At 45.0% G+C, this 26,987-nt stretch overlaps 1 protein-coding gene across 1 annotated transcript; it reads right to left on the bottom strand.

Moving 5' to 3' along the window:
* Nucleotides 1-12,667: 12,667 nt before the first annotated feature.
* TEX35 (testis expressed 35) lies at nucleotides 12,668-26,720 on the bottom strand. The gene is made up of 9 exons (XM_029230451.1): nucleotides 26,610-26,720; nucleotides 25,838-25,888; nucleotides 25,160-25,228; nucleotides 24,157-24,213; nucleotides 23,392-23,451; nucleotides 14,021-14,085; nucleotides 13,601-13,793; nucleotides 13,202-13,245; nucleotides 12,668-12,918 (listed from the first exon to the last, which is right to left on the bottom strand). Exons 1-9 carry the CDS (start codon nucleotides 26,646-26,648, stop codon nucleotides 12,858-12,860), a joined length of 639 nt encoding a protein of 212 aa, XP_029086284.1. The 5' UTR covers nucleotides 26,649-26,720; the 3' UTR covers nucleotides 12,668-12,857.
* Nucleotides 26,721-26,987: the final 267 nt, after the last annotated feature.

The raw sequence follows: 26,987 nt of genomic DNA on the forward strand, positions 1-26,987 counted from the left end.
ATGCTACTCACGGCCCCGAGGATTGTTGAAACCCTGAAACACTTCCATCCTGGGAGGTAAACAGCTGCTCCTCTGAGCCCACCCCCAACCCAACTGTGACCTGCCCATCATTACCCTGGTCCTCCCCCAAGACCCCGAAGACCTCCCCATAACCCAGCAACTGGAGGGTCACAGCCGGCACAGACACAGGGTCGGGCCGGTGGTTAAATATTTTGGGTATCACCCCCGCCCTCAGGGGTTCTCAGAGCCCATTTTCTCCTGACGTGTCTCCAGTCACCACCCACACGACTGCGCAGTCCCACTACTTCTCACCCCCAAACTAATAGCCAGCCTGTCTTCCTCACCTGCTTCAAGTCCTTCCTTCTCCAGGGAACTGTCCTGATCTTGCCCTCATACCCACAACACACTGCCTTCCTCCAGGCTCATATGGACCCAAGGACCATATGAAGATCCTTGAGAGTCTTAAACTTATCCTTGCCCAGTTGATGGGATATAGATTCCTGTCTTATTGTTACCTGGGGGCAGGGAAGTGATGTCAGGACCTCTCGGGCCAGGGCCAAAGAGGGGAAGGTCCCAGGAAGGCCAGGACATAGCGAGTAGGACTGGTCTGAGAAGGGAAGCTCTTGAGAGAGGCCAAGCCGGAAGAACTCCAGGGCTAGGAGCCGTGAACAAGGCTGAGCCGGCCATCGGTCAGAGCAGGTACACACAGGTGGGGCTGAGGCAAGCGGAAGGTCAAAGGGTGGGTCACACCCAGAGTGGAATGAGGCAGAGCAGAAGGAGGTGTGGTAGGTGATCAGCTGAGTCTCAACCCCTGCATGGGGGTGGGGCTTGGGCCTTGCTCTGTGCCACGGTGGATACCTGGGAATGGAAGTTTGGAAACTCGAATCACATTTTCCCATAATGTGCCACGATTGCTTAGAAACTGCCTTCCTCAGCTGTCAGGGATCAGTGGCTTCTGACACAGACTTCATTTTTTCGTTCCATATATTTTTAATTGGCGTATAATTGCTCTACAATGTTGTGTTAGTTTCTGCTGTACAACAAAGTGAATCAGCTGTATGTATACATGTATCCCCTCCCTCGTGGGCCTCCCTCCCACGATGACTTTAAATCTCTCTGTTCCCTGTCAGTTAGCTAGCTGAACTTTCTACGGTGGCACCGACGAAGGTCACCATTCAGAGCCAGACCCAGATCCCGAGGGAGGGATTTCGTTGCCGTGGAGATGGAATCTGGGCTTGGCGCTGCTGGCTTGGCCGCTGGGTGTTCCTGGGGTTGACTCACAGCCCAGCACAGAGCAGGAGGACATCCTTGTGGACCCCAAACCTTTCCTTTCCCAACTTGATCCAGACCATGACTTCTGCTGGCCAGCTCTTTACCCTTGGTACCTGCTACGTGCCACCAAAACCTGGAGCCCCGGGAGCCCACAGCCAAGCCCACAGGAGCCAACCTTTGGCCTCCTTGGATCTCAGCCACACCCCAAAGACCCAGAGAAAAGTGACTCAGGTTGGACACAGTGGCTCCAAATGACCTCAAGTGACTCAAAGACAACAGAATGAGGTTGACACCCGGTGTTTCACTTACCAACTCGCTTTGTCATTTATCCGGCAGTGACTGCCATCATTTCCCAGCAGGTTTATCCAGCTATTTAAATGTGGGCAGGCTGGCTAAAATCCTCTCACTCTGGCTGCGTGTCAGGATCAGTCACCTGGGGGAGCTTTGGCAATCACTGAAGCCTCGGGCCTCCTGCAGAGATTTAATGGGGCCAGGGTGAAATCCTGTGCATCTGTGTGTTTCCAGAGCTTTCCAGGTGATTCGAATGTGCAGCCAGGTTTGAAACCCATGACTCTAACATTTGATTCTGTTGGGGAGAAGGATGCTAAACTGACATACTATTTCCACCCCCAACACAGCCGTGACCACATCTGCAGCCTGGTCCATGCCCTTGGCTGGTGGGCCTCTGGTGTGAACTGAGCTATGCTCATTTCTGACCCATAATTCTTTTTTTGTTTTTGGCCGCACAGCACGGCATGTGGGATCCTAGTTCCCCAACGAGGGATCGAACCCGTGCCCCCTGCAGTGGAAGCGTAGAGTCTTAACCACTGGACCGTCAGGGAAGTCCCCCATAATTGTCTCTGTATCCAATTCTTTCTCCTTCAGTTTTCAAAACGTTTATGTTTCTGCTTCATTCTCTGGACTGTGAGTTGAGAGTCTCATTCTATAGAACACTTCTGAAGGCAAATTATTACGTTACAAAAAAATCTAGTCATGGGAAAGTAGGTTGAGAAGGAAACAAGAAACGTCATCTTATTCTTAGACAGTTATGGATCCTTTACCTACACTCTGTTTTGTTTTGCTTATATGTTTTTCTTACATCAACACTTTGTTATAAATCTTTTGTTTGTCTGTCTTAGCTTTTTAATTTTCGAGACTTTTGAACATACACCAAAGTAGACAGAATGCTATGATGAGCTATCACACACCCGTCAAACCCCAGCAACGTCCAAACTGGCCCCATTCCCCCCACTCTCAACAATTTAGCCCATCTTCTATTATTCTGAAGCAAATCCCAGATATCATACTATTTCATCTGTAAAAGTCTTAGTAAATCACTCAGAAAGAACTCTTTTTGTATCATAACCAGTAATTCCTGGTGTTCGAATTCCCCAATTGTCTCAAAATTATCATAAATGGATTTTTAGAAAAACAGTTTGAATCAGGGTTTAAATAAGGTTCACCTGTTGAAATTGGCTGCTATAACTTTTGTTTTAATCTATAGGTTACTCCTGTCTTTTTTTTTTTTTTTCTGTCAATCTGTTTGTTGAAGACACTGGGTTGTTTATTCTGTAGATTTGTCCACAATCTAGATTTTGCTGATAACGTTCCTATGGTGTAATTTTACAGGATCTCTGTCCCTGTTTTTCCTGTAAATTGGTACTTGGATCTAGAGCTTAATCATATTCAGGTTTGGTTTCAGTGGTGGGATATTCTTCCAACAGGAGGCACGTGATGTCTGTCTCTTTCCGTGATATTAGATGCTGCAGATTCAATGCCTGAATCTTTTGAAATATCACTCTTTCAAAATAGTCATATCTGATTCTATCATTTTCTCCTTCATAGAAGTATTCCTACTTATAAATAAAGGAGGAATAATAGAATCAGATATTACTGTTTATCTACTGTTTGACACCCAGGATAATTGCTTGATTTCCTCCCTTTATTTACCATTTTCAAAACAATGAATTGCTTTCTTACCATCCTCCAACAGTGAACAATCAGAGTTTAGTTTAGTTTTTAGTATTACTATGAATTCATGGATTTTTAACACATTTGATGTGTTTCAATTCGTTGCAGTTAATATTCTCACTGATGCTCAAGTGGCCCCATTTTGATCAGCGGGAGTCTCTTCCAGTTGGTTCCTGAATCTTTTAAACATGACTTGAGAAGACTTGTACATTTTCTGCTTAGACCTAGAATCAGCCATTTCTCCCAAAGCTCTGATGCCTTTCGGTGGGAAATGGTATTTGGAGACCTCACTTTGGACGTGCAAAGTTGACATATTCTTTTATCTGACCAAAGTGTCCCCAGATTTCAGTTTCTCTATGCTGGTCTTAGAGTTAGAGTAGGTATTGGCTTTAGTTCTGAGGCCACTAGCACTGAATCCACAAATGCTGATGCTCACTAGGTGGGGAGAGACAAAGACAGTCGTAAGGTGTAGGCAGCAGGTAGAGGGGGAGGCAGGTGGGGGAAGCCTTCTAGACCAGCGGTCCCCAACCTTTTTGGCACCAGGGACCAGTTTCATGGAAGACAATTTTTCCACGGCCGGGGCGGGGTGTTGGGGGACCCCTGTTCTAGAGCAGTGTTTCTCAAATCTTAATGCGCGTGCGAATTACCTGGCGATCTTGTTGAAAGGCAGAGTCTGATTTAGCAGGTCCGCGGGGCATGAAATGTTGCACATCTAAAAAGCCTCCGATGGATACAGGGATGCTTGTCCACGGCCGCACTCTGAGTGGCCAGGCTCTACAAGCAATAAGCAGTAAGTGGGGTATTAGCACTAAATGCTAAAGGAGCTCAGAGCAGGGGTGAGGGAGCCATCATAGAGGAGGTGGCATTTTTGCTGTGACTTTTTTTAAAAATCAGGAGCCACAGCAACAGAGAAGTGGCATCTTCACTTTTAAATTTAAAAAAATTATTATTAAGGTATAACATTCATAGATCAAAGGGAACAAATCATAAGTGTACCGCTTGATCCAGTTTTTGAGATAAAATTCACACACCATAAAATTCACCCCTTTAAAGTATACACTTCAGTCATCTTTCATACAGTCACAGAATTGTATAACCATTGCCACTAACTAATTCCAGAACATTCCCATCGTACCCCAAAAGAAATCCCATATCCATTAGCACTCATTCTCCACTTCCCCCTCCCCCAGACCCCAGCAATCACTAATCTACAATATTTTCTATCTCGGTGGATTTGCCTGTTCTGGACTTTTCGTATTGATAAAATCATACTATTATATATATAGTCTTTTGTGACTGGCTTCTTTCACTAAGCATAATGTTTTCAAGGACCATTCATGCTGTAGCATGTGTCAGTACATCATTCCTTTTTATGGTTGAGTAATATACCATGGTATGGATGGGTCACATTTTGTTTGTCATTCATCACCAGCTGATAGACATTTGGGTTATTTCTCCCTTTTAGCTGTTATGAATAATGCTGCTATAAACACTCACGCACACATTTTCTGTGTGGCACATATTTTCGATTCTTTGGGGTGTATACCTAGGAGTGGAACTGCTGGGTCATAATGGTAACTCCATTAAATTTTTGAGGAACTGCCGAACTGTCTTCCAAAGCAGCTGCACCATCTAACATCTGCAGTTTGATGCATACAATTTTATACATAGCACACACCCATATCGCCACCACCCAGATTAAGAAATAGGATGTTATCAGCACTCTAGAACCCTCCCCTGACTGGACCTCTAGTTTGACCTCTGTCACCATTGATGGCTGGGACTTTGAGAGGTAGAACTGGGGAAACATTTCCACAATGAACCAGGCAGGGCTTTAAATCCAGCTTTAAATCCTTCCATGTGGACAGGTACGCAGCTTTTCCTGTTGTACCAAGGCCTGGTGAGCAAAGAGGTTTCCTCCCTCCCTCCTCACCTCACTTCCTGCACAGCCAGTGGACCCTTTCAGAGGAATAACAAGTGGCAGGTTTGGGATCCTCTGGGAGCCTCGGGAGCAGCTGAAGTGAGGAAGCAATGTGCCTGATGCCCAAGATTCATTCTGAAGGACAACTTTAGCCCGAAGCACCCTGGTTAAGCCTGCTGTGTGGCCCATGGCTGCGATGGAGGAGTCTGCCTTTGCAATGGTCCTGTCACCATCCTCCCTGCCCCTTTAGTGTCCCCTTACCTCCCACCAGCAGGCCCTTCAGACCCCAGCCCGCCCATAGCCACCGAGGCAGGACTTTCTGAGCAGGTCTCTGGCCATCAGGGAACCGTGCAGGGCAGCCTTCTGTTCTGCGGCCAGAATCTGCAGAGTGTGCTCGGCCAAGCGATGCTCCCGGGAGGGCGCCCTTGCAGAGGCAGGCCTGGTGCTGCCACAGTGAGGCCCCGGCCCCGGGAGGCCCTTTCTCCCACCTCAGTGGTTCTCCTGCGTCCAGCCCTGCAGTCCATCCTTTTCCCCTAAACTGGCCTTCTCCCTCTGGCCTTATCCCAGCACACACAGGGAATCACACACACACACACACACACACACACACACACACACACTCAAAACTGCTCAGAGAGATTAATCTCTGACCTGCAAATCTTTTATTGCCAATGACCTTTCCATACTAGCACCCACCCCCGCCCTGGAAGTCACTCCTGCCAGCTCCTCTAAGAGACTGTGTGAGACACCCCTTGGCAGGTGCTCTGGCCTTTCTCTCAAAATACCACCCCCGACACAAACAGCCTGAAATTGTCACGTCCCTCCAGCCCACTGTCTGGGAATCTACCACTCAGGGGTGAATTTGGGTAATCTTGAAAAGATACACATGTCCCTGGGAGGATCAATCTGCCATATATCAGGGTGTGTTAGCTTAACGGATTACTCAGCTGCCAACAGAACTGAGAAGGGCAGCTGCAGGCCTGGGGGTGTGGATGGGGAGTGGAGGGGTAGAAAACTCTGGAGCATGGCCTCCACGACAGGCAGGGTGGTCTGGGGCGTGCTGCAGGAGCTCTGGGAGTGCCCCATGCAGTCCGAGGCTCTGGAGAGGCTAAGTCCCAAGTCAGGGTCTAGAAAGGGAAATGGGAGGAAGCCAAAACGAACTTTTTAAGGTTCCATATTTTATATGCACCAGGCAGGGGTTGGAAGCCAAACTGCCTTCCTCTTCCCCGGGGTCCCCTCGCTCTTCCCACACTTTCTTTCCTCTCCTCCACACTGCCCTTCCCCTATTTCTTTCCTCTGACCCTAGAACAGAAAATAATCTCACTAGTTCTCTCTTCTCTATATTAAAGATTTGAAAGTCTTTAGGGGGCTAGCCTTAGAATCTAACGATTGTTATGGCACCACTTTTTGGGAAAATTGCATGGTCTAGCCCTGTGCCTGGCTCAGCAGGTGCTCGACCAATGCTGGTTAAGTAAATAAGGGAGTAAAGGAAAGTCACTTCATTGTGAATCCCAAATGCCAGACTGGGCGGTGGCCTTTTGGAACCGATCCCTATGTGGGTGACCACTGGCTTGCCGGTGGGCACAGATCAGAGGTGTCAGGTGTCCTGGGCTCCCACAAGATTCCAAAGATGAAGCCGGGGTGGGACCCAGGACCCAGACCCCTAAACTTGTGTGATTTCCTTCCTTGTGTCTTTGCAGCTTTTCCTTCTGGAGAGGTCAGTGGGGCAGGGACTGATGGGGTCACAGCGCCCTCTGCTGGTCCGTTTTCATAGTCGGTTTTTACATACTTGGGTTTACATTTATGTTTACTCTTGTTTTGAATGGGCTTGGGAGAGGCTGGAAGGGTGGGTTTCTGGTTTTATTCCAGGCCCACTCTTCATGAATGTCAAGACTGAAGGTGGCGCTCAGTGATAAAAATAGATGTCAGGGTGGGCTCCCAGGCATTAATAATTTAATTGACAGTAGGTATTTTTTTATTATTTTTTTTTGCAGTACATGGGCCTTTCACTGCTGTGGCCTCTCCCGCTGCGGAGCACAGGCTCCGGACGTGCAGGCTCAGCGGCCACAGCTCACGGGCCCAGCCGCTCCGCGGCATGTGGGATCTTCCCGGACCGGGGCACGAACTCGTGTCCCCTGCATCGGCAGGCGGACTCTCAACCACTGCGGCACCAGGGAAGCCCTGACAGTACGTTTTGTTTCTGTTTTAACAACCTCCCTGGCCCGAGTGCCTAAGTGTCAAGTGGAACTAGCTTCTCCTCCAGTCTTAGTGCTGCATCTCTGATGCCAATGGGTTCTCTCACATGCTTTTAAGAGGCACAGGTCTGGTTTTCCCTGAGTGAGCTGAGAGGCCTGTCTCTAAGAAAGAGAAGCAACAGTGCCCACAGCAGGACTGGCTCCTGAACAGAGGTTGGCATTGAGTTTTCCCTCCTCATCACAAACGTTGGCTCCCCCCAAAGCCCGGCAGATACTAAAGAGCTCCTGGGTCGAAGGGTAGCGGGCAGGAGAACCATCCACAGGGGTAAAGAACCCAAGGCCACTAACCCAAACTGTGGCAGCCCCTTGCTCAATGAAGCCCCCTATCTTCCATACACCTGCTGGCCCAGCATAGAGCACTGCTTCTCAGACTACAGTGGACACTGGAGTCACCTGAGAAGTCTTGTTAAAATGCAGGTCCTGATTCAGTAGGTCTGGCATATAGCCTGAGACTCTGCATTTCTAACAGGCCCCCAGGTAATGCCAATGCTGCTGGCCCAGGAACACACGGGGAGATTCTGACATCAGAATGCTCGAGTTCAAACTCCAGCTCTGCCACTTATTCTGTGACCTCGGACAGATTACTTTCATTACCTTCTCTCTCTGAGCCTGTTTCATCCTATACAAAATAGGGAGGATGACCATTTAAATGACTTCATAGAAAGACAGACAGAATGATTTCATGGGGGTAATCATAAGAATAAAATGAAACAGTGCAGGTGAAGATCTTAGTGCAGAGCCTGCAGTGCCCAGTACATGGCAAATATCTTTATACTCATGTGTCCGTTCAGCAAGTCCCTGTCAACTCCCTGCTATGCACTTGGCACTGCCCTGGGCCCTGCCGTAGAGCAGTGACAGAAACACAATCTCTGCTCTCAAGGAACTCACATCCGAGCAGAAGAAGACAGACCACAACAAGTGAAATGGATAGTATGTAAGTTGGTGCTAAGTGAGTTGGAGAGGAAAATAAAGCAGAGTAAAGAGGATAAGGAACGCTGGAGGTGGGGATATTGTTGTTTGTACAGATGGGGAAAGTGCCACAGGGAAGGTAACTTTGAGGTGACGGCCACACGGATAGTTGAGGAAATGGGCAGGAATGTCTGTGAGTGCAAAGGCCCTGAGGCAAGAGTGTACACGGTATGTGTGAAGAAGAACAAAGAAGCCAGTGTGGCTAGAGCCCAGAAAGTAAGGGGGAGAATAGTATGTGAGTGTGAAGGTAGCAGGGTTGATGCCACAGGGCATTGCAAGCATCAACTTTGGACTTTGCTCTGAGAGAAATGGGCGAACACTGGAAGTTCTGAGCATAAGAGCAACGAGATCTAAGTGACATTCTAAAAGGACAAGTTTGGCTTGTTGGGGATAGACTGCAGGGGCTCCTTCTCTACTCCAGACCACTGTAATCCCTCAGAGGAGAGAGGAGTGTGCAGAGACCCCTGGTAGCAGTGGTGGGAGAATACGTGTCGAATAAGTGTCACTCATGGGTAAAAACATAAAGCCATTTTCATTTTGTTTTCTATTGTCCTTTTAAATTGTCCTTTTAGTGGTGTTAATTCGTCCCCTTCCTCTGGATGAACACATAGCCAGGGCATGACTTCACTGGCCACTCCCAGGAAAGAGAAAGGTCCAAGGTGCTTCCCATCAGAAAGGATTTGGGGAGATCTCACCTGACTTTGTTCGTAAGGGTCCTTCCTGGGCCACGTTTCTCTTCCTTAAAAAAAGAAAAATGTTATTAGTTTTATTATACAAACAATGCATGTTCCTTGTAGAAACTTTAGAGATTATAGATAGGCACAAAGTATGACATAAATTGTCATAATCCTACTACTTAGAGAAAACCACTGCTGTTTTTCTATTCTTGTATATATCCTTCTAAGTCTTTTCAGTTCATGCAGGCCTCCCTATGTGCACACACACACACACCACATTTTTTACCAAAAATGGGTTTATACTTTATTTCATAACTTGCTTTTTTTCATTTAACATTATATCATTAACGTCTCTTGATGGCATTAAATATATTTCAACAACATATTATTCTTAATATCAGTGGAGCATTCCATTTTATAGATGTGCCACAATTTATTTAACCAACTGGTGTCCACTTATGTTGTTTCTGATTTTTAAATATATATATCATAAATGACTCCATGATGAGTATCCTTATAACTAAATCCTAGTGACCATCTGTAAGTTTTTCCCATCTTTTAAAGCATCTGATATGTATCACTTAATTGCCCTCAGAAATATTGTATGGATTAGACTCATATTGGAGTCGCTCATCTCCCCACAAACTCATCATCCATAAAAAAAAGAAAAAAAAACCTTCTTGGTCATGTTTAAAAGCTGATATTGATAAAAAAGTGTCAGGTGGGCAGAACCTTGCACCATTCTGCTCCATCACCTGCTGAAGGCATATTCTTCACCTTCTTAGTTCTCTAGAGTTGGAATTGGGGTTGGGCTTTCAGACTCATTGTTCATTCTCCAGAAGTGAGTTTTTTTTTTTTTTCTGGTACGCGGGCCTCTCACTGTTGTGGCCTCTCCCGTTGCGGAGCACAGGCTCCGGACGCGCAGGCTCAGCGGCCATGGCTCACGAGCCCAGCCACTCTGCGGCATGTGGGATCTTCCCAGACCGGGACACAAACCCGTGTCCCCTGCATCGGCAGGCGGACTCTCAACCACTGCGCCACCAGGGAAGCCCCAGAAGTGAGATTTGATTTCTGTTTGGTTGTGTTTTGATCTAATATAGAGGGAAGTACCAAAGAGTCCCATTGATCACACGTATAGGAGGGTAAATGACCTTTCAAACACTGAAGGGGGTTCAGGGAGGCTCTAGGGGTCCCTGGAGCCAGACAGGGCAACTCCCCTTAGGAAGATGGGTGGGTAACCCATTGTCATGGAAATGGATATACTCAGACCTGTTGCATCTGAGAGAGATGGGGCTCCCATCTGTGGTGGTGGACACCTGAGCCCATCCTCACCCACCTTTTGGGGCTGGCTGCGGCCTGTGACCGAGAGAAGGGAAGCTGTGAGTGGGGGTCATGCCAGGGCCCAGGGCAGTGATGGGAATGGATGACACAGCCTGGCCTCCTCCTGGGCCCAGCCCTGCCTGCCTAATGGCTGCCAAATGCGCACCCTCTTGTTTCTCTGGTGACTGCTTGAGTCAGGGCCTGGGGCTGCAGCACCTGTTACCTGTGCATGAGCTAGGGTGAGCCACTTACCCCTCACTCTGCTGGAATCAGACACCGAGGTTACAGGGTGGGATGCTGTGTTACAAGGGACCACTCTGTACTCTAGAACAGGCAGTCCCAATCCCCATACCATTTTTATAATTTCTTGTTGATTGATTTCCTAATATACACATCCTTCCTCCTCTCAGAACATTTATTTTTTAAAATCAGAGTAGATCAAAATTCATTTTATTGCAGACCTGGTTCTGACTGGAGGCGGGATGGAGAATTGAAGCCTTTTAATCTGAAAAACGCAGTTCTGACCTCATCATCATTGTTCTCAGAGCAATTTTTTTAAAGAATTGAATTCCTCTGCATGTGCTCTCATCTAACTCTCATTACACCCCCTTTGAATTAGGTGTGGTTATGCCCTCTTCACCCCCTTTGAATTAGGTGTGGTTATGCCCACGTTCCAGATGGAAAAGCAGTCTGAGAGGTGAAGTGACTTACCTGCGACCACGCCACTGATTCATGTCCAGATCCAGCTGACTGCCTTCTATCTCATCTTATTGCCCTTGGAAATACAGCTAGCCCCAGAGAGCCATAGAGCACTGGCCCAGGAGTCAGAAAACCTGGGTTCTGGTCCTGGCTTTGCTACAAATGGGCTGTGTGCCTGAGGGCACCTCACTGCACCTCTCTGGGCCTCAGAATCCTCACTGTAAATTGAAGAGATTTGACCAATCTCTGACATTCCTTCTAACCGTGGGGCCTCAGCTCAGGCTTATTAGGTAGTAACAGAAAGCCACTCTGCTTAAACAGAAATGTGCACCTCGGTCCAAGGGTCCAGAGGCTCTCATGAAGCCAAGGCAGGGGCCAGCACCAGCCCAGCAGGGCCTGAGCCAGACAGTGGCTCTCCTAGCTCCCTCTGCGGAACTGCACGAGTCTCCACTTCTCTCAGTCCCTCTGTTTCATTCTTCTCTCTCTGCAAAGCGATTTATTTATTTTTCCTGTAGATCTGCGTCTTTGGCCAATGGTGGCAGAGGCCTCTTCAGCTCCCAATTATAAGTCCAGTTCTGGGGGCCAGCTGAGTCTCACCAAATTCCAATTTCAAATTCCCAGGGAAAGAAATCGATTGGGCAAGTTGAGTTGCCTGTCCACCTTGCTTGGATCAATTGGATGCTGCAGCACAAAGCAGAAATGGTGGCCCAGGTCAGGCCAATGCCCCCCAAGAGGCTCTGTACGCGGGACAGGAATAGCATCTTTGGGAGAAGACACAAGGTTAAGTATAATTCCCTTCCAGATGACATGACATTGAGACCTACAGAAAAAGCACAAGCTCACCAGCAAAGCTGGCCCAAGAGCACATTGGCAGGAATGGCAGGCTGTGGCTCCCCAAACATCCATTCCCAAGGGCAGACATGACAGCCAGGCAGAACTATCCCCCCCGCCCCAACACACAGTGTCGTCCTTCTGCTGCCTCTGAGTTGGATGACATGGAACTGGGGCACGGGGGAGCTTGGAAAGGGTCAAGGGGCAGGGACTGTAGAGACCACTGCCACCAGTCCTTGGGGGCTTGATTAGCAGTGCACGATCATTTGCACAAAAAAAAGACTCAGCACTTCAACTGATCCTGACAGCCCTGTGTCCTTGATGACCTTGTCTTAGTTCTTAAAACTGGCACGTGTGGGAATTCCCCGGCAGTCCAGTGGTCAAGACCCTGGGCCCGGGGGTTCCTCCCATTGCCCAACATACACGCGCGTGTGCGTGCACACACACACACACACACTCACACGCACACTTCTGGGATCACGCAGAATGGCATCTGATATCTTCAGGGCCTCCCTTCCTCTCTTTTGACCTGGGACATTTTCAGAACCAGGTAAAGAGGAGGGAAGCAGGGATGAGGGGGGAAGGATCATCCTTAGGAAGACCCTAAGGATGACCTGAAGAATTTTCCACTAAACCATCAGGAAGCAAGAAGGGAGGTTGGAGTCTGAAATACACTGATTTCAATCCAAAACAGTGACACTCCTTGCACACTCAAGTTTCAGGCTGATATTCAACGCTTTGACTCCCGCTTCGGCTTTAAATGAAGATTTTACTCTCTGGGTAGAGGGAGACAAGGGCAGGGTGGTATGCAAGAGGGCAGCAGGCATTTGCTGTGCAGCTCAAGGAGTGGGGAGAGGCTGAACCGGAGCCACTCATAGGTCCTGCGGTGACACTAAGTTGGAACTACGTCCTCAGTCACACAGGAGTTGAAGCACAGATAAATCAGAAAGCAAGTCCAGATGCCGAGGGTGAAAAGGATGCCCAGGCCTGGTATGGAAGTTGCCTGTTATATGGGGAGAAAGTCAGGAGCCTGAGGCAAGGTCAGCTCAGCAGCTGGCAAGGCACCCTCCACTCCACGGGGGCCTCTAGGCAGCAGCCTCCAGGCTGGGCTAAGCAAGTCCTCCTTCCTGTGCCACGTCCTCTAAGACTGAGTGGATGTGATGTGGGGCAGAGCCTGCATAACCATAACCACGGGTGAGATTTGATGGGAATGCACCCCTGAGCACACTGCCTTTGGGAGGACGGGGCACCGGACTGAGATAAGGGGCTTCCATGGATCTACCTACCGCTGATTGTAGTTGTTCTTTGGGGCACACAACAAACATTTCTCCTGTGGAGGACAGAAACGGCACCAGAAAGATCATTTTTCCCTGGTCCAAGATGGCCAGGCTGCTGGGCACCTCATCAGGTCTTGCTATAGGAAAGGACAGAACAATACAGTTGCACTTGGGAACAGGTGCATCCAGGGTTGAGTCCTACTTGGTCATGGTTTCGGAATCACCCCAGGCCTATAGGGCAAGACCCCAGAGAGGACTCAAGACTAGGGAGGCATCCTGGGGCCAGGAGAGGAGTGGAACCAGTGCTTTACAGCAAGAGGTAAGAGAGTGAGAGAGCCCAGGGGAGGTCGGGGGGAACAGAAACCCAGGGGTGTAACACTGGGGCAGGGGCAGGGAGGGCTTCATTACACAGCAGGTATCACATTGGTGAAGGGAATCCATTGGATCTTTTTTTGGTTGTTGTAGTGCCGTCATCTTTTTGTGAAGGGAAAGTGGTACTCCATCAGCTCCATCCATTTTCTTCCGCCGGATCTGTGGGTCTGTGTCCATCTTTCCTATCAGCCTGAGTTCTTGCTGCTCCTTTGGTCCTCTCCTGAGAGGACTGGGGAGTCAGGGAGGGGCAGAACTGGGGAGATAATTTTCAACAGGAAAGGAGATAACCGGTAGCATGGTTGGCCGTGGAAGGCCTTGACTACAAGCCACTGGGGAAGAGAAACCAAGAGAGCTCCTTGAAGGGTCTGGGAGTCCACTGAACCCTGAGGACACTTCGCAAAGCGAAGGGAGGAGATTCTTTAGGGTTGAGGAGAGACGGGTGCAGGTTACACTCACAGCTGGCTATTCTTCTGTATATTTATTAAAACATCCATCTTCTCATCCACATCCTTTTGCATTTCCTTCAAGAGAGAATTCAAAGCTAAAATCATCATCATGAAGGGCTTTTGAAGTCCCTTTTCCTGCCTCACTCTGCAAACCACTCAGAGACCACCGCAGCATCTTACTTCCTTAAGAATCCTCACCAGCCCTGGGTAGGGTGGCTCATCAGGATGTGCCTGACATGTGCCACCCCTCCCTGTGACCTCACCCATTCCATAGTGAAGCTGAAGCACAGGCAGAGTCATTGGGGGCTTGTCCAAAGTCTCCATGTGAGTCAGAGGCCAGGATCTATTTTACCTGATCTCACACTTGAATAAAACCCTCATCTGCCTTGGTTCAATGCCTATGCAATCTTCCCCGGTGGCGCAGTGGTTAAGAATCCACCTGCCAATGCAGGGGACACAGGTTCGAGCCCTGGTCCGGGAAGATCCCACATGCCACAGAGCAACTAAGTCCGTGTGCCACAGAGCAACTAAGTCCGTGTGCCACAGCTACTAAGCCTGCGCTCTAGAGCCCATGAGCCACAACTACTGAGCTTGCGAGCTACAGCTACTGAGCCCCACACTCCTGGAGCCTGTGTTCCACAACAAGAGAAGCCACCGCAATGAGAAGCCCACGCACCACAACGAAGAGTAGCCCCCGCTCGCCGCAACTAGAGAAAGCCCGTGCACAGCAGCAAGGACCCAACACAGCCAAAAATAAATAGATAAAGTAAATAAATTTATAAAAAGAAAACAAACCCCATGACCTCCCCCCCAAAGACGTTTCTGACACCAGTGTTTTGAGCCCTGCCATGTACGTAGATCCTGTGTATCTGCGTTTGTTCCATATTTTACCCAACTCCTGGCAGAAATGGTCAACGCAAAATAAAGTAGACAGTAGCTCAAATGGCACCTCACATTTATTATTAAGAACTGAAATAATAATAAAATCTTCTTGGCAAATTTTAGATCTGTAAAATTTGACCTGGAAAAATTGGATAGAAATAGTGGTCACAAAGAACTTCTAAGATGGTGACAGTATTAGTGACAATATCTGTTAAGGACAAAAACAGGGTTGGATTGAATATCACAAAATATAAATGAAAAGTAATTTGCTTCAAGGAAAACCATTTTAATAAAAAGTGAAAGATCTGGGGATAGTTTACTGATCTGGGGTAGAAAATTGATCAAGGAATTACACCGTCAGGATGGAAATGATTTCCAAAAAATATCTTCTTGAAAAGCATTTTAAGATGTTCGTATACATTTTGAATAAGACATTTGTATTTGTAAATAAAGTCAAATATCCTTGAAGTCAATATTCCCCCGGGTCCAAAACGTCAGAGTCAAAACGTCCCATATTCTTAAAAGTCTCACCATCACTTCAAACTCATCATGTTCCAAACTGACCTCTTCACTTTCTCTTCTAAATTAGCTGCTTCCCAACTAGCCTGTCACTGTCACCACTTTTTTCTAATCGTCCGGATTAAAACTTTGGTGTTATCATGCACGCTTGCCTCTCCTTCATTCTTTATACTGAATCAGTCACCAAGAATGTTATTTTTCCTTCGCTGCATCTTTCAGATTTACCCTTTTTCTTCTGTTTCTACACTTGGTCCAGCTTTCTTCACCTTGATCGGAGATGCGGCTTCCAGTTTGATATTCTTGCTCCAGAAGGCCCCCACCGACTCCCCCGGCGCCCCCAGGCCACCTTGCAAGCAGCTGCCAGCTCAGCTTTCTGAAGTGCTGCTCCTAGCATGTTCTTTGATTAAGAATCTCCAGGGGCCTCTTACTGCTTCCACGACCAAGTCCCAACCTGTCTGCCTGTCTTTCAGAAGCCTTCATTATCCACCGCCTTTGTGCCCATTCCATTTTATTTCTCACAGTTTCCCCCAGTGATCCCTCTTTTATGACCGATCTCCCCACTGACTGTGAGAAGCTTCGCGTTCATCCTGCTTCCATGCTGTGTGCAAGCTGTTCCCGTGCCCGAAATAGCCTCCTTTGTGCCTTGTGATACCCAGTCCTACCCACTAACAAAACACTTACTGTGTTTGCATTTTGATATAGAAATAAGACATGCCCTTTGCAGAAAATTTGGACAATACAGAGGAATATAAAAGAAAAAATTAATCTCATCACCTTTCAATAACAGCAATTAACCCTTTTGGTATATTTCTTTCCAGTCTTTTTTCTATATATTTACTTACCAATTTCTTTTCACCTGTTGAGGTCAGCCTGTATATATTACTTGCATCTTGCTTTTTTACTTCTCATTAAAAGTATTCTTTCTAAATTCTGTCTCCTATAGTGAATTTTCATTATATAGATGTATCGTACTTCTTTTGGCTATTCCTTTACTTTTGAAAATTGTGGTTGTTTACAATTTTTTGCTATTATAAATAATCCTGTGATGAACTTCTTTTTATATATACCCATGCTGGCATTTCTGATTATTCTCATAGGTTAAATTCTGAGAAGTCAAGGAGTTGATAAGTCGTGGAGTTTTGATATTTTTGATACCTATTGTCTAATTCCTTTTTAGTTTTGTACAAACTTGTACTCCAATCAGCAGTACAAGAGCATTCCTATCTTGCTTTATAATTGTCATAAATTACAACTTGGCTTATTTGAATGTGCCAATTATCTAAGTATTGTTTTCATTTGCAGTTATTTGATTACTCATGAGGTAAAACTTGTTAATATATTTATTGCTTTTTAGTAATATTCCCCTCTGTGGATTGTTCACATATACTCTTTGCCCATTTTCCTAGTTGGTTCTTATTGATTTGTGTGAGCTTTGTATGTTACAGATAAAAAGGTTTTTTCTATGTCTATCATATTTGTGGAAAATTATTTCTCCAAAACTGTTGCTTACTTTTTCACTCCGTGTATGGTGCTTTTCTGTTATAATTTTTAATTTTTTTGTATTGTTAAACATTAACAATATTTCCTTTGTGATTTCTTCCATTGTAATTATATTTAGACCATCCAGTTAAATACATTACTTTTATAATTCACTTTATATACTATTTCAGTTTATAGTGTTAACTGAGTTAAGCTTTTCCCTTACATAGTCAGGCAATATTCTTTTTTTTAAATTAATCTTTATTGGAGTATAATTGATTTAAAATGTTGTGTTAGTTTTTGCTGTACAGCAAAGTGAATCAGTTAAACCTATACATATATCCACTCTTTTTAAAATTATTTTCCCATATAGGTCATTACAGAGTATTGAGAAGAGTTCCCTGTGCTATACAGTAGGTCCTTATTAGTTATATACTTTATATATAGCAGTGCATAGATGTCAGTCCCAGTCTCCCAAATTATCCCTCCCCCCCCACCATTTTCCCCCCTTGGTGTCCATACATTTCTTCTCTACATCTCTTTCTATTTCTACCCTGCAAACCGGTTCATCTGTAGCATTTTTCTAGGTTTCACATATATGCATTAATATATATTTGTTTTTCTCTTTCTGACTTCACTCTGTATGACAGTCTCTAGATTCATCCATGTCTCTAAAAATGACCCAATTTTGTTCCTTTTTATGGCTGAGTAATATTCCATTGTATATATGTACCACATCTTCTTTACCCATTTGTCTGTCGCTGGGCATTTAGGTTGCTTCCATGTCCTGGCTATTGTAAATAGTGCTGCAATGAACACTGGGGTGCATGTGTCTTTTTGAATTATGGTTTTCTCTGGCTATATGCCCAGTAGTGGGATTGCTGTGTCATATGGTAATTCTATTTTTAGTTTTTTAAGGAACCTCCATACTGTTCTCCATAGTGGCTGTATCAATTTACATTCCTACCAAAGGTGCAAGAGGGTTCCCTTTTGTCCACACCCTCTCCAGCATTTGTTGATTGTAGATCTTCTGATGATGCCCATTCTAACTGGTGTCAGGTGATACCTCATTGTAGTTTTGATTTGCATTTCTCTAATAATTAGTGATGTTGAGCAGCTTTTCATGCGTCTTCTTTGGAGAAATATCTATTTAGGTCTTCTGCCCATTTTTGGATTGTGTTGTTTGTTTTTTTAAATATTGAGCTGCATGAGCTCTTTATATATTTTGGAGATTAATCCTTTGTCGGTTGATTTGTTTGCAAATATTTTCTCCCATTCTGAAGGTTGTCTTTTCACCTTGTTTGTACTTTCCTTTGCTTTGCAAAAGCTTTTAAGTTTCATTAGGTCCCATTTGGTTCTTTTTGTTTTTATTTCCATTGCTCTAGGAGGGGGGGTCAAAAAAGTTGTTGCTGATATTTATGTCAAAGATTGTTCTTCCTATGTTTTCCTCTAAGGGTTTTATAGTGTCTGATCTTACATTTAGGTCTCTAATCCATTTTGAGTTTATTTTTGTGCATGGTGTGAGGGAGTGTTCTAATTTCATTCCTTTACATGTAGCTGTCCAGTTTTCCCAGCACCACTTATTGAAGAGACTGTCTTTTCTCCATTGTATATCCTTGCCTACTTTGTCATAGATTAGTTGACCATAGGTGTGTGGGTTTATCTCTGGGCTTTCTATCCTGCTCCATTGATCTATATTTCTGTTTTTGTGCCAGTACCCTATTGTCTTGATTACTGTAGCTTTGTAGTATAGTCGGAATTCAGGGAGTCTGACTCCTCCAGCTCCGTTTTTTTCCCTCAAGACTGCTTTGGCTGTTCGGGGTCTTTTGTGTCTCCATACAAATTTTAAGATTTTTTCTTCTAGTTCTGTAAAAAATGCCATTGGTAATTTGATGGGGATTGCATTGAATCTGTAGATTGCTTTGGGTAGTATAGTCATTTTCACAATATTGATTCTTCCAACCTAAGAACATGGTATATCTCTCCATCTGTTGGTATCACCTTTAATTTCTTTCATCAGTGTCTTATAGTTTTCTGCATATAGGTCTTTTGTCTCCTTAGGTAGGTTTATTGCTAGGTATGTTATTCTTTTTGTTGCAGTGGTAAATAGGGGTGTTTCCTTAATTTCTCTTTCAGATTTTTCATCATTACTGTATAGGAATGCAAGAGATATCTGTGCATTACTTTTGTATCCTGAAAATTTACCAAATTCATTGATTAGCTCTAGTAGTTTTCTGGTGGCATCTTTAGGATTCTCTATGTATAGTATCATGTCATCTGCAAACAGTGACAGTTTTGCTTCTTCTTTTCCAATTTGTATACCTTTTATTTCTTTTTCTTGTCTGACTGCCATGGCTAGGACTTCCAAAAGTATGTTGAATAATAGTGGAGAGAGGACATCCTTGTCTTGTTCCTGATCTTAGAGGAAATGCTTTCAGTTTCTCACCATTGAGAATGATGTTTGCTGTGGGTTTGTCATACATGGCCTTTATTATATTGAGGTAGGTTACCTTCTGGAGTGGTTTTATCATAAATGGGTATTGAATTTTGTGCATCTATTTTCTGCATCTATTGAGATGATCATATGGTTTTTCTCCTTCAATTTGTCAATATGGTGTATCACGTTGATTGATTTGCATATATTGAAGAATCCTTGAATCCCTGGGATAAATCCCACTTGATCATGGTGTATGATCCTTTTAATGTGTTGTTGGATTCTGTTTGCTAGTGTTTTGTTGAGGAGTTTTGCATCTATATTCATCAGTGATATTGGTCTGTAATTTTCTCTTTTTGTAGTATCTTTGTCTGGTTTTGGTATCAGGGTGATGGTGGCCTCATAGAATGAGTTTGGGAGTGTTCCTTCCTCTGCAATTTTTTGGAAGAGTTTGAGAAGGATGGGTGTTAGCTCTTTCTCAATGTTTGATAGAGTTCACCTGTGAAGCCATCTGGTCCTGGACTTTTGTTTGTTGGAAGATTTTTAATGCCAGTTTCAATTTCATTACTTGTGAGTGGTCTGTTCGTATTTTCTATTTCTTCCTGGCTCAGTCTTTGAAGGTTATACCTTTCTAAGAATCTGTCCATTTCTTCCAGGTTGTCCATTTTATTGGCATAGAGTTGCTTGTAGTTGTCTCTTAGGATGCTTTGTATTTCTGCGGTGTCTGTTGTAACTTCTCCTTTTTCATTTATAATTTTATTGATTTGAGTCCTCTCTCTCTTTTTCTTCATGAGTCTGGCTAATGGTTTATCAGTTTTGTTTATCTTCTCAAAGAACCAGCTTTTAGTTTTATTGGTCTTTGCTCTTGTTTTCTTTGTTTCTAGTTCATTTATTTCTGCTCTGATCTTTATGATTTCTTTCCTTCTGCTAATTTTGGGTTTTGTTTGTTCTTCTTTCTCTAGTTCCTTTAGGTATAAGGTTAGATTGTTTATTTGAGATTGTTCTTGTTTCTTGAGGTAGGCTTGTATTGCTATAAACTTCCCTCTTAGAACTGCTTTTGCTGCATCTCATACGTTTTGGATCGTCGTGTTTTTGTTGTCATTTGTCTAGGTATTTTTTTATTTCCTCTTTTATTTCTTCAGTGACCTCTTGGTTATTTAGTAACATATTGTTTAGCCTCCATGTGTTTCTGTTTTTTACCTTTTTTTCCCCTGTAATTGATTTCTAATCTCATAGCGTTGTGGTCAGAAAAGATGCTTGATATGATTTCAATTTTCTGAAATTCACTGAGGCTTGATTTGTGACCCAAGATGTGATCTATCCTGGAGAATGTTCCGTGTGCACTTGAGAAGAAAGTGTATTCTGGTGTTTTTGGATGGAATGTCCTATAAATATCAACTAAATCTATCTGGTCTGTCATGTCATTTAAACCTTATGTTTCCTTATTTATTTTCATTTTGGATGATCTGTCCATTGGTGTAAGTGAGGTGTTAAAGCCCCCCACTATTATTCTGTTACTGTCGATTTCCTCCTTTACAGCTGTTAGCAGTTTCCTTATGTATTGAGATGCTCTTATGTTGGGTGCATATATATTTATAACTGTTATATCTTCTTCTTGGATTGATCCCTTGATGATTATGTAGTGTCCTTCCTTGTCTCTTGTAACATTCTTTATTTTAAAGTCTATTTTATCTTATATGAGTATTGCTACTCCAACTTTCTTTTGATTTCCATTTGCATGGAATATCTTTTTCCATCCCCTCACTTTCAGTCTGTATGTGTCCCTAGGTCTGAAGTGGGTCTCTTGTAGACAGCATATATATGGGTCTTGGTTTTGTATCCATTCAGTGAGCCTGTGTCTTTTGGTTGGGGCATTTAATCCATTCACATTTAAGGTAGTTATCGATACGTATGTTCCTATGACCATTTTCTTAATTGTTATGGGTTTGTTTTTGCAGGTCCTTTTCTTCTCTTGTTTTTCCCACTTAGAGAAGTTCCTTTAGCATTTGTTTTAGAGCTGGTTTGGTGGTGCTGAATTCTCTTAGCTTTTGCTTGTCTGTAAAACTTTTGATTTCTCCATCAAATCTGAATGAGATCCTTGCCAGGTAGAGTAATCTTGGTTGTAGGTTCTTCCTTTCCAGCACTTTAAATATATCATGCCATTCTCTTCTGGCTTGTAGAGTTTCTGCTGGGAAATCAGCTGTTAACCTTATGGGAGTTCCCTTGTATATTATTTGTCAATTTTCACTTGCTGCTTTCAATAATTTTTCTTTGTCTTTTATTTTTGCCAATTTGATTACTATGTGTTCCGGTGTGTTTCTCCTTGGGTTTATCCTGTATGGGACTCTCTGTGATTCCTGGACTTGGGTGGCTATTTCCTTTCCCATGTTAGGGAAGTTTTCGACTATAATCTCTTCAAATGTTTTCTCTGGTCCTTTCTCTCTCTCTTCTCCTTCTGGGGCCCCTATAATGCTAATGCTGTTGCATTTAATATTGTCTCAGAGGTCTCTTAGCCTGTCTTCATTTCTTTTCATTCTTTTTTCTTTATTCCATTCCACAGCAGTGAATTCCACCATTCTGTCTTCCAGGTCACTTATCTGTTCTTCTGCCTCAGTTATTTTGCTATTGATTCCTTCTAGTGTATTTTTCATTTCAGTTATTGTATTGTTCATCTCTGTTTGTTTGTTCTTTAATTCTTCTAGATCTTTGTTAAACATTTCTTGTATCGTCTTGATTTTTGCCTCCATTCTTTTTTTTTTTTTTTTAATTTATTTTTGGCTGTGTTGGGTCTTTGTTACTGTGCGTGGGCTTTCTCTAGTGGCAGCGAGCTGGGGCTGCTCTTCGTTGAGGTGCACGAGCTTCTCACTGCAGTGGCTTCTCTTGTTGCAGAGCACAGGCTCTAGGCGCACAGACTTCAGTAGCTGCAGTGCATGGGCTCAGTAGTTGTGGCTCGAGGGCTCTAGAGTGCAGGCTCAGTAGTTGTGGCACACGGGCTTAGTTACTCTGCGCAATGTGGGATCATCCCGGACCAGAGATCAAACCCGTGTTCCCTGCACTGGCAGGCGGATTCTTAACCACTGTACCTCCAGGGAAGTCCGCAGACCTCATATTAAGAGGTTCTGATATAATTGCTATGGGGTGCAGCCAGGTGTAAAGAGGAGCTGTTCAAATCCACAGTACAGGTGATTTCAGCACGTAGCCAATGTTAATAACTACTGCTAAAGTGCTAAGGACCTGGTTCTCATCAGGAGCAAGCATCTGAATCACTTAAGAGTTTTCAGCAACTGTGCCCAAACTTGGAGGTTTTTGTTCAGTTCATCTGGGCCAGGGCCTGGGTAAATGGACTTTAGAAATCCTCAGAAGTGATTCTCAGTGCATCCCAGGCAGAGAGGCTGTTACAGGATTATCTATGTTGGCTTCTTCATTTGTCTGGTTATCCTTGGGCTGTACCACCTTAATTTGATTATGAAGTTGGCTTCATTATGATTTTAATATCTGGTAGAAGTAATGCCCCCTTACAACTCTTGAAAAATTTATAAATAAATGCTTTTTTCTATTTATGCTTCTGCATTTGTTGTTCTCAAACTTCAACCTGGGGAACATGAACAAAACCCCAGGGGGCCAGCCCCATCAACACAGGGCCTGAGCCCTGTTTCCTATATTTGTGCTCCTGGTGATTCTGAAACCCACCAAAGTCTGTAAACTGCTATTCTAGAATCTAGATGATCCTTTTAGTAATTATTGAGTTCAAAAATAATCTTACTGGGCTCTTGGTTAGATTCACATTAAACTTCCAATGCTGCCTTAAGACTCACCTTAAGGCTCACTTCCTCTAAAAGGACTTTTCTGGTTACCCCAACCCGCATTCATTACTCACTTCTCTAAACCCCTGGTTAGTTGACAACCAGTCATCATTTAGCTTGGTACTTACTTGTTATTTAATTCTTTTTGCAATAGAGTTTGGGTCTCTTATTAAGCTGTAAGCACTTGTAGGGCAGGCTCTGGCATCTCCTTGCATGATTCCTAGTACGGTACTGGCCCATGGAGGGCACTCAGTAAATGCTTACCTTCATAATCTCCACAAATTCCTGGAGTTTTTCAAAATCCTGGTCCATTACATCTTTTATCTAGTGAGGAAGAAAGGCAAAGAACACATTATTGAATGTGGAGTTGTCTTTCAGGCATTTTAAGCTAAGGGCTGCAGCTGCTCCCCTGGAATGAGCTAGATAAAGATTAAGGAATGTTCTAATAATGGCCTACTAAAGCCACTTTCTTCCCAAGAGTCTGTGAAGGGACTAGGGTGAGTGTATCATCAAGTCAACACCAGCAGCAGCCTTGGCACAGCTTGGATCTGGTCATTGCAAGGCTGCCATGTGGAGCTCAGACCACAGCTTCAATTACACGTTCTTGCTTGAGCATTTCCTTTGTTCATAAATATGCTATAGGTGATTCCATCAGAGAAACAAGAAGAGGATTCTTGCTCTGCAGCTTGCTCAGGGGAGGAGTATTAGGACAATGGAATTGGTCCCTGACTGCCCCCCAATTCCAGGTCAGCCCCTCTCACTCTGTCACTAAGGTTGTATCTCCCCACCCTTATCAATGAGATATCTTAGAGAGCCCTTATCATTCAAAATTTGGGTTTAAGCATCAAACAAGTAAGAAACAGATAACCTAAGCTGCTGACACTTAAGCATTCTAGGGGATGTGGGCTCAGTTGGTTTGATTGCTTTTTCCATGCAATTTCTGATTTTCTTTACTATTCAAAGTTAGGCATTGCATTTTCCTTGAAGCTACACTTTTTCTCTGTGAGCTGAAAAGTCTCATCCTGTTACCTGTTTTATCTCCTCCATTTTTTCCTTGAGCTCTTCCCTCACCTCCCTGAGTTCATTCTGAGAAAATAAAGTAGAGAAGGAGTAAAGAAATGTCTTGGATGGAAGGGAAACGGTCAAAAGGAGGAAAGGAAAGATCCTGGGGCATTGCCAAAAGAGGAGCAGAGGGATAGATGCCAGCAGGGAGGAAAGAAAGGATGCTATTAAGAAAATAGGATAGTGGGACACACAGACATCCTGTACCTCCAGATGTGATGCACTTTGAAAAGGTCATACTTTCACTCCTGTGGTGTGACCACCGAAAAATGCATGGCCTAAGTCTAATGGTGAGGAAGCATCAGACAACCCAGATTCAGGGTCATTCTACAAAATAAATGATTTGTCATCAAAAATGACAGTGTCCCAAAAGACAAGGTCGAAGAACTGTTCCAGATGAAAAAAGACTGAAGAGACATGGAAACTAGATGCAAGGTGTGATTCTGGATTGGATCCCAGACCAAAAAAGTTATCTTCTCTTTTGTTATGAAAGACATTAGTGGGATAACTGGTGAAATTAGAATAAGGGCTGTAGGTGAGAACTGTATCAACATTAATTTCCTGCTTTTGATGTTTGGATAATTGTACTGTGGCTGTGTAAGAGAGTGTTCTTGTTTTGAGGAAATATATACCGAAATTTGAGAGAACCACTTGCTCGCAGATGGTTCAGGAAATATATATGTTATATATAGGTGTGTGAATATGAAAGAGAGAAAAAAAACCCAAGATAAAATGCCAACATTTGGGAATCTGGGGGAAGGGTATACTAGAACTCATTGTACCATTTTTTGGAAAACATTCTGTAAGTCTGAAATTATTTTAAAATAGAGAGAACCAGAAGGAAAGGAGTCACAGGGGCTGGAGCAGAACTGTAGATGCCTGCAGTTCACCTGCTGCAGAAGTTGTTCTGTTGGCCCCACCTGTTCACTGTGCTGATCCAACTTCCTGTCTCCTGGGTCCACACACCTACCTTTAGCTCCTTTGTCCCTCCTGGTTTGGTAAATGGCCCTTCTTGTTTAGCTCCTTTGTAGTCATATGTCTGTTGGTTGGAAACAGAGACACAGAATATTGGAAACTGCAGGTGTGGGAGGGTGAGGCAGGAGGGATGACCCCGAGTTTCTGCTCCTCCCTTTGGGTCAGCGCAGAGGTAACCTGGCCTCACCTGTGCAGGAGTTTCCTCCATCCTTCTCTCCTCTCTGAGCTCATCTCATTCCACTCCGTTCCTGGCCCACTGGGCCTCAGCTTTCTGTCCCCTCCACAGACATACTCATTCCCATCTCAGGGCCTCTGGGCGCACTGCTTTTTCTGCCCACAGCGCTCGTCCTCAGCCCTCCAGGGGCCGCAGGCTTGTCCTACAGCTCTCAGCTCAGAGGAAGGCCTTCCTGATGCCCTCAACCCCCAGCAGCCCCCGGTCACATCTCCCTATTTTAATTCCCTGCATCATAGGTAAAACTGCTGAATTTTTCCTTATTTATTTAGGTATCCGCTTTGTTCTTTGAGAGCAGAGAGCTTGTCTCTCTCTCAATATATCCGCCAGCATCTGGGACAAGTCTTGGCCACCAGGAACAGCGAATGACCCCTGACTCCAAGTCACCTCCCCATGCGTCTCAGGTCTGGCTGACGGTATGGCCTCAAACAAGCTTCTTACTCTGATCAGCTCTGGCTTCAATTCCAGGCAAACTGCCTTGTAGTTCTTGTTCTGCAGAGACAGGAGGCTGGGATTCAGGCTGCCAGGCATCAGGACTGGGGAGGACCCTCCACCCACCCAACCCTGCCTGTCCAACTGCGCTTAAGCTCAGGCCCACATACCCCCAGCGCCTGAGCCAAGATAACTCACATTTTCTCATGTTCTACTCCTCTCATGAGTGACACCTGCCTGTTTGGCAGGCAGCCCTCTCCCTGGGGAGCTGGCGGGGGTGAGGGCTGGCGGGGACACTTTAAGATAACTCAAGGAAGCCGTCTAAGTATTTTTTCAGGAGCATTGACTTTGGAGGTAGACAGACAGACTTGAATTCTGGTCTCAGCTGCCCTCCTTACCAGCTGTGTTGACTTAGGCACGTTATTTAGCTTCTCTGAGGCTTCACTTCCTCGTCTGTAAATTGTGGATGATAATTACCTTTATCTGATGAGGTTCTTGCGTGCCTTAAACACGCGGGTAAGATGCGGGCCTGGCTGGGGTCATGGCTCCGGAGTGGCCGTGATAGGGGTGGGGCACTTCGGTGCTCCTTTTCCTGGCGGGGGTCCTTCCCACCCCAAGCCCAGGGGTCCATTCCCCACCCTCCTTCCAGCCTGAGAGGCCACGTCATGCTCAGAGGTAGAAAGAAAAGCCGAGGGTTCGTTGGGGACTCTCTGTACCTCCCAACTCCATCCAGTGAGAGTTCAAAGAGGCCCCACATTGGCCAGCAAAGTTTCTCCTTTACCAGGTTTGTTTTCTTCAGTTCTGCCCTCTTGGCCGACATGATGGAGGAGGCCAGAGTGTTCTTCAACTTCCCAACCTCCCCACAATGGGTCCCCGGGACCAGGCCACTGCAGGTTACAGGCTGAGGTGAGGGCAGGATGCCCACCTCTCTGTGTGTGGAACAGCTGAGGTCACAATGCCCAGGACCTGCATGCCGGCCTGAGTGTCGCCACAACTTTGAGCCTGGGGTGCCTTGGCCGCTGAGAAGAGGACCTCAGGTCGGGTTCCAAAGCCACGAAGTCTCCCTCCTGCAAGGGGAGAGGGGCTGTCCTGGAAAGCCCACCCTGAAGGACCACAGCCAAGCACAAGGCACGCCCCAGGAGAAGCAAAAATTGCCAGC

Source organism: Monodon monoceros, unplaced genomic scaffold, assembly GCF_005190385.1.
Source record: "Monodon monoceros isolate NGI ecotype Baffin Bay Population unplaced genomic scaffold, NGI_Narwhal_1 Super_Scaffold_18, whole genome shotgun sequence".
In the NCBI taxonomy this organism is placed as follows: domain Eukaryota; kingdom Metazoa; phylum Chordata; class Mammalia; order Artiodactyla; family Monodontidae; genus Monodon; species Monodon monoceros.